The 12,305-nt window shown below is 43.7% G+C and overlaps 1 protein-coding gene across 3 annotated transcripts in view; it reads left to right on the forward strand.

The window, feature by feature from the left end:
* The window catches only part of ANTXR1 (ANTXR cell adhesion molecule 1), a 155,366-nt gene that overhangs the window by 51,755 nt on the left and 91,306 nt on the right, over positions 1 to 12,305 (forward strand). For all 3 annotated transcript variants that reach the window (XM_059730581.1, XM_059730580.1, XM_059730583.1), the window contains exons 11-12: positions 8,951 to 9,020; positions 10,321 to 10,399. In XM_059730581.1, coding sequence (XP_059586564.1) covers positions 8,951 to 9,020; positions 10,321 to 10,399 — 149 coding nt within the window. The remainder of the gene's footprint in view (positions 1 to 8,950; positions 9,021 to 10,320; positions 10,400 to 12,305) is intronic.

The following is a 12,305-nucleotide window of genomic DNA, read 5'->3' on the forward strand; positions in this document are numbered from 1 at the left end:
TAGATTTATCTATCCAGGTCCTAATTGCAATCCACCTGAATCACTCGTGTTGCTAATATAGTCTTCTGTTCCTATTGTTTCAATACTGCCAAGAAACCCCAAGATTAGAGACTCATTTTTGAGCAGTGTACATAGTGGTAGTCCTTGTCCCAAACAATTTACCACCTGAATAGACGGACAAAGGACAGGAGAGGAAAAAGAAGTGAAGCAATACCGCAGTAGCATAGTGAGTCAGAGGCAGAGCTAGGAAAGCAATCCTGGACTCCTGAGTTTGAATGCTGGACTCAAGCCACTGGCCTGAACTTGATTAAACAACATGAGCTAGCCTGAATTAGCTACTCAGAGGCACCAGAAGCAGGGCTGCAGGAAATATCTAGGGCAGAGGAGTGATATTTTGTTGCCACAGGTGCACAACTAAGGGAGAAAGAAGGAAAACCAGACCAGAACATGTGTGCATGTACCAGCTATCAATAGGGAGTGAGGTTTATCGTCCAAACTACACAGCAGCATCTCTGCTAACTCCCCACCCAGTGCCTTCTACAATTCACCTTCCCTCCTTTCTCAATCCTTCCTCCTTGCCTTCATGCCCTGTTTTCTTTGGCTACGTCGCTCTTACGTTTTTTCTCTGCCTTTAGTCACTGCTAGCGTGGGAGCCTTCTGCTGTTCTGCTCTTCAGAACCTGTCTTCTAATCTAGGTTTGCTTCACTGAATCATCGTCTCTCTTCAGGTCTGTCCTGGACCCTTGCCAGTCTTTTCTTGCTTTTATCTCTTATTCCTTTCTGCTGTAGCATTATTAGATCTGTAGCTACGTGCGTGCAAATTGCACAGAGTATTTGGGGATGTGTGGTGCGTGAGAACTGCTGGAGGAAATAGGGTTGCTTTGCTCAGGGCAGACAGAGCATGGACTAATGCACCCATCACAACAAGCATTCAGTATTGCCAACCTCAGTGTGTCAAAAATCATGGGACAGACTCTTAAAAAATCAAGAGATTTGGGAAGTAAATCATAAGATGCTATCTTGTGTGTGTGTGTGTGTGTGTGTGTGTGTGGTTTGGGCAACATTATTTGTGAAGGGGGGGGGTGTTGGAGCCCAAGGAAGGGGGGTTGCCACATACCCTGGCAGGATGTGGGGTATTCTGGGTCAGGAATGAGGGGGCAGAAGCAGGGCTGAGAGGGCTGTGGCTTGGGAGTGAGAGGCAGACACGCACGCACGCATGTACACAGACAGCCAGTCACCCGTGGCTCTGTTACATGACTCACCCCATCCCCAGGGCCCCATTCACCCCAGTCCCTGCCCCACTTCCTCCCTCTCTGGGGGGTGGGTGCAGATCAAGGCCCCAGCTCCCCCGTCAGAGTTAATTTGGCTTGGAAATCAGGAGTCTCACGATTTTTTCATGAGAGTTGGCATTACTGAGCATTGGCAAGGCAGTATGCTCTGGTCGAGAGGCCGCTGGAAGGGAATCCAGAGACCTGGATTCTGTTTCAGAATTGGCTGCTCATTGCTGCTTGCCTTTGAGCCACCCTACCTCTGTGTGTGCGCGCCTCTGTTTCTGCTTTAAGTTATGACACCACCTCTCCCTAGGTGGTTGTGTTTGTAGCATGCTTATGTATGTAAGAGTAAGGGATGTTATTATGACATGGGGGCTTTGTGACTCATGCTGCGGTGGAAATGATGGGACATGCCCTAAGGCTTTCTCCAAAGAGATGCTCCTTTTGCATAGAGGCACGTGCTGTCTTTCTGAGCTGTCAGCTGTTAGCGCAAGTGGTGATACAATACCACGCAGGTTTCGTTAGCAACATTTGTTTAGTGTGTGTTTGAACTGGAAATAAAATCCCAAGCACAACAGATGAACCCATCAGGAAAAAAACAAATTCCTTCCAGATCCTTTCACTCCTTTCTACAAATCACTCTGAATGTGACATCACAGCTCAATACTTTATCCATTTCCACCTAAACATCCCCTAAATCTGTCTTGAATGTTTTTGGCTCTTAGAGCCCATATATCCCTATACGAGGCAGGGAAATTATAGCATGATTTCAGCATGGTTTTCATTATAGCATTAGCAAAACATTCATTTCTTATTTACGGGGCCCTTTAACAGGCAATTTCTCTAGCTCAGGGAATGCTCCAGTGTCTCTCTTTCTACATTCCTATTTCCCCACAAATGGGTTTCAAGTTGAAAAAGGATCTTTTCTTGGAGGGAAATCACAAGCATTAGAGTAACAGGAAAAGTCAGCCAGGATAAACTAAGATCACTCTTTAGTAGATGGTGTGAAGATTTCCAAGGTATTTTCTTGGTCTTCTCCCCTCCTGACTGAGGAACAGCAGAAATGCTAAGCTTCAAGATGAGTGAGTCTTAAGTGTTTCCCCAGTGAGCTGATCCTTGAATGAAGAAACCAAGTGCTACATTGCAGCACTTGGGGCAAGGATTGCTTCAAGAATCAGTGCATGGTTATTATTTGCACTATGGTAGCTCAGCTCATCCTGGTAGGGCTACCCCACATGAAGATTGGATGCTTTTCTGACAGATATTGTTTGGCTAAGGTTAAATTCTTAAGAGGCAACTGGAACTTATACAGCTGGTATTCTGTAAAAGGACAAGATGGAAGATAGAATGGTCCCTTCTGGCCTTAAATTTTAAGAAAAGGTAGGTAAAGCATACGGGTTGGGAGAGCTCAGGATGTTAACGAGATGACTGACTAGCATTGGTCAACTGGCAATGCAAGGACATGGCTAATTCTTGGGCTCTGATTTTGCCCTCAGCCCAGTTTTTCACTGGTGTAACTTCTTTGACTTCCCTGAAGTTATTTTTCCTGCGGTGAAGAAGTGAAGTCAGGCTCTACAGACAGGTTTCTAAACAAGCCGAGGGGCATCTGTTTTACGGGTGCCCAACTAGAGGCACTATAAAGAGACCTTCTTTTCAGATGGTGCTTCCCTGGCTGTCTGGTTCTTAAACCATCCCAAGTTGGACCACCCAGAAATTAAAGAACTCCATTTCATTAATCAATTTCTAAAATCCCTTCCATAATTCTCATGCATTTCCTTTTCAGTCTTGCCTCCTTTTGTCTCTATAGCATTAACTTGTAGCCCAAACAAGCCTGTTTTATACACAGTCGCGTTCTGTGGCTGAACGGAAATAGTTCTGTCTTATTTGGTGACTCTGCTTTGGTCCTTTGCTCACTTGAGTTCTAGCAAAACTTCCATTCTTGATAAAGCACATCAGCAACTTTCTGTGCAATCCAGTGTTTGTTTCTTTTACCTTAAGATTACAGATTGAAGAGAGTCCAAGCCTTGGCTAAGAGGAAGGCAGTTGGTAAAACCTCACTGATGACAGTAGCAGCAAGTAACTGTCTAAAGCCAGGCTCAGTGGGTTTTACAGGCCATAAATATTTGTTGAGCAAGGGAGGTATAAATTAAAAGTTGGAGAGTAGAATCACATGAGTTTGTGTCATGTCTTATTGACTGAGGTCTGTGCATGTAGGGTAGCTATCCCTGGGCAGTAGTGATACAAGCTTCTCAAGCAGGCTGACTTGAAAATGTACCCCCATTCTTTACTTGCGGGCCTATCCATGGGGTTAAACGTTTCTTTAAAGTCCATGTAGCCATGGAGAGATGTAGGGACTTACCCAGGGTTATGCCACCAGTCAGTGGTAGAGCAGTTGGCAAACAGAAGGTAACTCATTTCCTGTCTCCCAGTCCATTGCCCTATCTACTAAGCTGCTCTTCCTCCTGACATCAGCAGTTCTGCAGTTTATATTGTGAGTTGAGATGAGTCCAAACCACAGAGGTCAGATTTGGCATTAGATCCAAAGTGTGTGAAAGTTCGGGTTCATCTATAACAGCAAAGGAACAGAGGGAGCTCTTCTGGAACCTGCAGTGGGGAGCCGAATTGCTCCAGACGCTTCCTACAGATACAGGCTCCATAGTAGATGAAAGGCATTTTTTGTTTTGTTTCCCAATGTAGTTTTCCAGGAAGGAGTCAGATGGCTGGAGTTATGCAAACCAAATGGATCTTCTTTTGTTTAGAGCAAAGAAAAGTTGTCACTCATTTTTGTGGTGAACCAAAACATTCTCCAAACAAAATAATCCCTCTCTGAAGCCAAACTGACCAGCTCTGAGGTACAACAGACCCATGGGACTATGAAGCTGATAAACTTTCTGGGGAAGAATAGATTTAATTTTGGTTCTGAAGAGTGGGGTGGGGGCAAAAAAGCTTATTAAATATTCTAAGCAAAAAGCCTTGCAAAATAAAACTGGCTTTTGGTGCTTTGCAGATTGGAACAGCGAATGTCCTTTGGCCTTTAGCTTGCTGTTACTACAGGAATGAAGTAATTGAGATGGTGGGGGCTGATTCTCTTGTCACACATGCATTGGTGTGACTCCTTAAACTCCTCTGGAGTTTCACCAGATTTATCCCTATGTAAGTAAGGGTGAATCTGGCTAGCCAGGGTCTTTGCAGTCTTAGCACCTTGCTTTCCACTGACTTGCACCTTGTGAAGCCTTTTACAGTTGTGCCAAGGGGTGTGAGGTGCTGCTGTTTTTATCAGCCCCTTGGCAAACCTGTGAATGCTTGCAGTAGTGGCAAATGTAAACAGCTTTAAGCCTCAATTTGATATACCTTCCAGTGGCATCAAACAGTCTTCGACAGAACTGAAAGGTCTGTGAAGAATACTTTGGTGCCTTGTTGCATTTGTACATGTGACAGTGTTACCATGTACATGTGATGATAACTTCCCTTTGTGTGATTTAATGGCGTCACACTACGTGTATGTGAGTTTTGGGGTTTTAAATAAGTTTGCATCATCACAAACTAAGCCACATCCCGATGTAATTTAGTTTGCAGTGTTGCAACTTGGAATGTTGCAGCCATTAATCTGTCAGGTCACCTCCCCGCCTGTGGGAGAGGCGGGCAGGCCTGCCCAAAAAAAGGGGATCAGGCCCCTCGCTGCTTCCAACTTCAGTAGGCGTCTGTGGCTGTCAGGACACCTGAAATGCCTGGGAACAAGATGGCTTGCCCTGGGGCAGCGTGGGGAGGTGGCCGGAGGGTGGCTGGGTGTGCTGGTGGCCAGAGGAGGTGCCAGGGTTGGAGCATGGGGTGCTGGAAGCCCAGACCAGCTCGGAGAAGAGTTGGAGCAGGTGCCTCTGAGCTGGGGCAGCATCCAGCCCACTAGCAGCCCACCTAGGTGGCCCTGGGGGCACCACTGCTGCAGAAAGGAGGACTGGAGCTCTCTGCAGCTCAGGGGCTGCTTGGCCCACTGGTAGCTTGCCCCCCCTGGCCACAGGAGAGGTAAGCAGGCTCTACCAGGGGGGAAGTGGGGAGGATCAACCCCCTTGCCACTTCTGTTTTCAGCAGGTGCCTGTGGCCACCAGGACAATGACGTGCATATAGTGTCAGAAAAATAAAACGCGCTGTTTAAATTAAAAACTCACCGTTTCAAGTTAGGGGACATAGACTGGAACCCTGAAAAGCTAAAGCCCCGCCACATGTATGAGCGCCCTTGGAGCCTGCACAGAATGGATGATGCGAACCACTGTGAAAGGTTCCCTCAGATCAGGAAATGTTCTTAAATTCTCTCCCTGCCTTGTTACAATCCCTCACCTAATGTAGAGCATCCATCATACTGCTCTACTGTGTAAGGGGAAAACCAACAAACCCAGAATGAAGTCAGCTCTCATCAGCTGAGCTGTGTACCCTAAACCCAAGCCCTTCATTGCCATTTTAATTTACTTTTACTTTGGACAAGAAAAAATGTCTTTTCCATCAACATGGAAACTTCCCTGGAAAATGTCACATTTTGGCCTCATTTTCATCAGAAAGCTGAAAACTCAAAACCATGAACGAAAACTTCTGGGGACATTTTCAACAGAAGCTAATCTTTTCCATTATCATTAAAGTATTTCATGGGAATAAAAAGAAAAGATAACTTCCCAAATTACTTTAGAAACATTTCTCTTATTCTGCTGCCAAAGCAGGGAAACATGCTCATGAAATATGTATGAGCAAGACACATTCTGGAGAAACTAATGTTGTATTGCAAAGCAAATGTTTATCTTCAATGAGAGATGCTGCTTCAGAAATGACACCGAGAAAATTCTCTCCCGTCCCCAGGGTGTTTTTTACAGCCATCTGCAGAGCCTGTGATCTCACTCTGCCCACTTTCTCAGAACCTTGTCCCTTGCAGCACAACATCCTGGCCTTCCTTATATCTGCAGAAGTGCTGCTTCTGACCCATTGGGGAAAACTCAGTATTTCATAGAGGGCTGTCTTGCTCCTGTGGGTTGATCTGTGCTAAGCAGCAGGTGCTCAATAGCCACTTAAATGTTGTAAAAGTTCTGAAGCTGAAGAGTAGAATTCTTCTAAGAAATTCATGGTGTCCTTTTAAGCTTTGGACCTCCTCCAAGCTTCCTCCTTTTTTGATAATGGCATATCAATTGAAGCCAAATCCCTAAAAATAGAGTGCCAAAAACCCAGGGGAGGTCAGCTCCCATCTCACCTTGGAAAAGAAGTGGCCAGATTTTTAGATCTGCTCCATTCATACCCATTCCTGTTATTGTGAGCTGCTTTCAGTAGATGTTGAACACTACTGTAAATCTGGCTTCCAGGTGCTCACATGACATGTGCCCTGAGAAATAAAGTAGCTGTTATTGAGAGAACCCCTCAGGGAGTAAAGTCTCCTGCTTTTCATTTTTCTTTTTTTATATAACAAACAAGATGGCACCACATCAATTTTCAGTCCAAACTGTACTTAATGAAATTGCATGATAATGGGAATCACTTGACTTTTGGGCATCTTGCTATGTATTTAGGACCTGCCTAGTATGGGGCGTGGAGGCAAGCCAGCTTGTTGTAAATTTTGAATGATATATTGCTGTCATGGAGAAGAGTCTTGCTGTGCACTGCAAGAGGGACTTCTGCACTGAGAATCTACCTTCTGTCTTGCTTAAGGCCTTGGTATGTCAACATAGAGTCATTGGCACAGGAGCTGGATCTGTCAGTTTGTATCAGCCAACAGCTACGATTTGGAGAAAGACTGGGGTTTCATTTAGAACCAGATGCCATCCATTCGCATTGCCAGAATAGGGGGGAAAACTCTAACTGAGACCTTGGACCTGATTTTTCATTCATGTTAAGACCCCCTGACACTGGTAGATGCAAAGGGGCTTCAGACTGAATGTAAATCTGATTAATTCCTACTTGAAGGCCCCTTTACAAAGCCACAGAAGCACAAAGCAACTTGAATATAAATCAGGCTTTTGGTGTATTCTGCAGCAAGTTGGTTATCTATGACCCATTCCTCTTCTATAATGGGCAGATGCTGCTGAAGTACAACAAACATGGATTCATTGTGTTAATCTGGCTTCTGTTTTTTCTGTTGTCTTGTCCTGGGAATGCAAGAAGCGCCCAGTAGTGTGGCGTCAGGCTGAAGGGGTCCCAGTGAACGTGTCTTAGAATATCCCTAGCATAATTTCATAATGGTCCATTTTGCTGGGCTACTCGAGTGAACAACCCACTAGAGAAGGATAATCATGGCAAATCAGATGCGATTAATATTCAGGGATGCACCTATAAATAGGTAAAGTCTTCCTCTGTGTTTAATCGGCATTCTAAACATGTTATAGACATGAGTGTTTTATGTTAGTGCTTCAGGTGTTTGAATGGTTTTCAAAAAATACTTTTTAACACAAAATGGGTTTTAAACCCAAATTCCTAATCTTTAAGTTGTTATTTTGGGGGTTTCATATTTATTTTGGGTTATATATTTTTGGTCCTCCCCCCCTGCCCCCCAAAAATAGATCCCAACTTTTTCAGTTTGGGAAGGTTTGTTTTCTCTCCTTTTCTTCTTCTCGCTCATCTGGAAGAAGAGGAAAGGAGACGACTGAGGGGAAACTAAAAGTGAAAAATTCCACCGAACTTTTCAAACCAAATAGAGAAATGTATGGTTTTATTTTTACCAGCTCTAGTTATAAATTGTTGTAACCATATCTATAGAAGATACTGGAGACATTTATAAATCATAATTCACACTGCAACCTGTCGAACATTGTCACATTAAGTCATTTCAATTGGATTCAACCAAATCATAACTTTCCTTAAAAATGTGTCGCTTGCATCACATTTTCTTTGGAAAACCAGCCTGCCTGCTGGTGTTTAGATTTGCTGCTAATCATGCTCATCAGTCAGGCAGCCAAGTGTTCAGTTCAGCAAGCTACTGAACTTTGTGGGATCCTTAGTTTCCCAAGTAACTGAATTTTTAAAAATGTTTTTGAAGTGGTTAGAGGCAAGTAGTCCTGGAAATCTCAAGGTTTGCATATCTCCAGTGATAGTGCAGCTGAGAGGACTGCACGGCATAACTGACAGCGGAGAGAGCACTGCACAGAACATAGGCAATCTCGGAAAACCTGTAGCAGATTTCTTTGTTTTCCTGTGTTTCAGTTGATCCATTTGTACTACAGGAATAATAATATTTTCCAGTCTTAAAGGAGTTTTGAGGCTCAATTAATTAAGAGGACCAGCATGCATATGATATTATTGCTGTTATGCAAATCAGGGGCTACACATAGGGGGTGCACCCCCTGAGAGCGCCGGTGCACCCCTTGTCAGGCTGTGCTCCCTGTGCAGCCAGAGGGCAGGGGGGCAGGCGGGAGCACCCTGCGAGTGCCAGCTGGGGAGCAGGATTGGCCCCCGGGTCGCTGATTCGAGAGGCATCAGACACCCATGTGCAAATGAAAAAAAATGGAACACTAAATGAAGAGTTTTGACAGGTTTTTACATAGAAAGAGCACAGCGCACCCAGGAAAAGAGCATAAATGTTCTGGCAGATCACAGATTAAAATCACACAAAAGTTAACATGCCATGAGTGAGAGTGCTGATGTTTTAACCAGCGATGCAATCCTAACCTTCAAATCACACAGAGCCAAACTCATCCTATTTTCTCTCTTTTCCAGATGAGAAACCTTTTGTGGTGGAAGATACATATTTGCTCTGCCCGGCACCTGTGTTACAAGAAGTTGGAATGTAAGTTCTTATGAATCAGGGGTTCTCAACCTTTTCAGATTCAAGGCATCCCTCATTAGACTGAAGGCATCTCTTGAAAAATGCCAGCTCTTTGCTTTTATTCATTTCTTGACTGTGGAAAAATAAGAAAGCAATTCTTCTGTTTCAAAGAATTCAGAAAGATCACAGTAGGTCAGAATCTTTTTGATCCAGTGGAATCTCTGGTTTTAGTGTGCAATTCATGTGTAGGTGTTTGCACACCTAACAGTGCTAATATGGCCCTGCACTCCAGGGTATCACAGCCCTGTGTTATAGATGCTCACCAGTGAAAAATATTGATTTGTCTGGTTTCTATTAGCATCCATTCCTATGTTCTTTGTTCATCTTGGCCACAGTTTCTAGGCCACACATTGCACCAGCCCCTCCCCCTGCCCCTGAACCACAGTATGTTAGTCTGTCCAGAATGTTTTTCACCATCACTGGTCAGCACAGATCAATACTTGGTCATGGCACACATTCTGGTGCAAGAACTGGCTACATCTTGTTTTAGTGACAAAGCATAAGTAGATTTAGAAGTTCCCTTTGAAATTGTCTCAACCACCTAAAGCTAGGGATGCAGGATGTGAGCAAGACAAACTCTTATGACTTTTTCATGGAATTAAAACAAAAAAAAAAAGGATTTATTTAAATCTGCTGGTTTTGTGGAGCTGGGAGTTGGTTGGAGGGGAAGAAACACCTGGTTTAAGAGCAACTTTTAAAAAAAATACCAACCAGGTGTTGCACCTGCTCATCTTTTTTGTACACTGTTGATTGAAAGATTAAGGGCTCATTGATAAGGAGCATTGCAGAAATCCAGAATAATCTGCAGACTTTTCTTGCCCTGTATATCTAGCCTGTTGATCCACTTTAAGAGCTCATAAAAATGTAATCAAACCCATCTGTCTTTTTGTATTCCACTGTCCATTCCCCACTGCTTCTCCTATAGAAGCATCACCATAGTGACAGGGGACAGGCAGGTGCATTTCTAGTTTTCCCCTTTAGAGGTTTTGTGCTGCAGCCCATCACCATAGTATCTGTCCTCTGTTTGCTTGCATTGGAAAGGCCAACAGGAAGGTCCCAGATGAAGTCTATGGAGTGTTCTGCCTTCTTTTTCCTTTTGGGTTACGGGATTTCTGCTTTGGGTGGAGGTGTGCTGCATGCAAAATATAAGAACAATCTTTTTCCCAGGCCCGTGCCCAGCTTGAGGATTCTAGGTTCAAGGAGGAATCAGTGTCTGATCCAGGGTGGCAAATTTGTTGTCCTGTGTTGGGTTTTTTTGCAGGGAAGCAGCTCTTCAGGTGAGCATGAATGATGGCCTCAGTTTCATCTCAAGCTCTGTCATCATCTCCAGCACACATTGTGTAAGTTGTTTTGACTTGCTTTGATTTTGATGTTTTAACTTATCTGGCAAACAGAATTGAACCATGTTTCTGTGCGGCACAAGTGAAAGGCCAAGTTATACAACATGTAGCTGCCAAAACTGCTCAGCTCTGGTCCACAAATGCTGCTGTACTAGATTAGGGGAAAAAACTGCCTCTTGTATCATTTCATCGTAAACCTGCTCAACAATTGACAAGATTGTTTGGAGATACTATTAGAGTGTTTTCAGAGCTGACATGAAGGCTTATTGATCTGGAGCTTACAAAGGCCTTTTTATTTCAGGTTGAGTTGCCGTTTCCTTCCAAGTGCCTTTTGCTGCCCAGGTGAAAGTGTGTGTGTGCATGCATGCATATACATGTTCATGCACACAGTCCCACCAACTTTTCCACTTTGTCATATGAGGCAATGCCCAAATACAATCAACATGGACTGTACAACTCCACTTTCAGATTTACATTTGCAGTATACAGTCAGGGCCAATGCTCATCCTGTATAAATTGTCACTGTGTCAGTTTACACCAGCTAAATTCCTGCTTCCAAGCTACAGACTGTGAGAACTGAACTTTCCATTCCTTTTCGAGGGGACAAAGACAAGTTTTCTCTTAAGATAAAAGCATTAAGCTTTTGCCTTAGTGTCACTCCTTCTGCATGAAGCTTCATGCAGAGGAGCTGTGAACATTTAAAGCCTTAGATTTATTGGGTTAAATACACTAGATGAAAATAATACATGAGAAAAAAATATGATTTAAAATGTTGGTTTTCTTCAGTTTGTTGGGAAACTACAAGATAAGGTGATCAGAATCAGCTAGAAATCAACAGATTTGAAATATGTTGCAGTTAAAAGGAAAATGTATATTCATTTAGTTGGTTTATTAATTCTGTAAGTGACAAACATGACACTGCATATCATATTTTTGAATGCTGCATCACTTTAAAAAAGGCTGCAAAGGCCTCAGTCCTGCAAATGCTGAGGCAATAACCCCTGGCCTTCATGTAGTTTCATTCACTTCAAAAACTGCAAGACATTTTCAGAGCTGCAGCAGGAGGTGACAGAAGCCCGCAGTGAGATGTCCTGCATGAGATTTCCTTCTCTTATTTTGCAAAGAAGCTATGGGACATTTATAAAGGCTGAAGTAAATATTTCCTCCATAGCAAATCACTATAGCTCTTTGTAGATGGCAGAAAAGAAAGAAGGGCCTTAGATTTGGAACAATGTCCTAACTGTACCCAAAACTCCTCTCATCTTTATATCTTCTGCCCCTCCCTCACTTCTAATGACAGCTCAGTGTTTGGCACACGGATGCCCAATTCTCAGGGCCATTGCTTAACAGAAGCTTCAGTTTGTTGAGAGAGAGAGCTAAAAAATCGAGTTTTCATTTAGAAATTGGTGCTTGCAGCAGCCATTTCATATGTCTTGGGGTATTCAGGTTAAAGCTAGCATGGGTATAGGTGCGCATGAGAACTGGGGAGAGGCCATTCCAACGTACCTGGCTGACCTACCTTGGTAATAAAATGTTACCAAGCGGTTGCTGAATGTATTGCATCCTTAAAAGATGGAGGTTGTGCTTCTAGTTGTGTCATCTTTAGCACTTTTCTGGTCTTGTGGCTCTGATTACTGAAACACAGGACCAGCTCCTTAGCCAATGTCAATTAGTGCAGCTCCTTTGACTGCATGTGGGCAGAGGCAGAATTTGATGTATTATGTAACTGAAGCCATTCCTTGCCTTTTGTCCACTGAAAGTGTGAAATCTGCTACAATGTTCATAGATGGAAAATGAGGAAAGCATTCAGGAGATGAGGGGTAAGAGGCATACGTGTTGACGGGCTTAGTCTGCTTACCAGTCAGTTTTGGAAAGATGCAAATAAGCCCTGTACTGCAGCAGTACA

This window comes from Alligator mississippiensis, chromosome 7, assembly GCF_030867095.1.
Source record: "Alligator mississippiensis isolate rAllMis1 chromosome 7, rAllMis1, whole genome shotgun sequence".
Lineage (NCBI taxonomy): Eukaryota > Metazoa > Chordata > Crocodylia > Alligatoridae > Alligator > Alligator mississippiensis.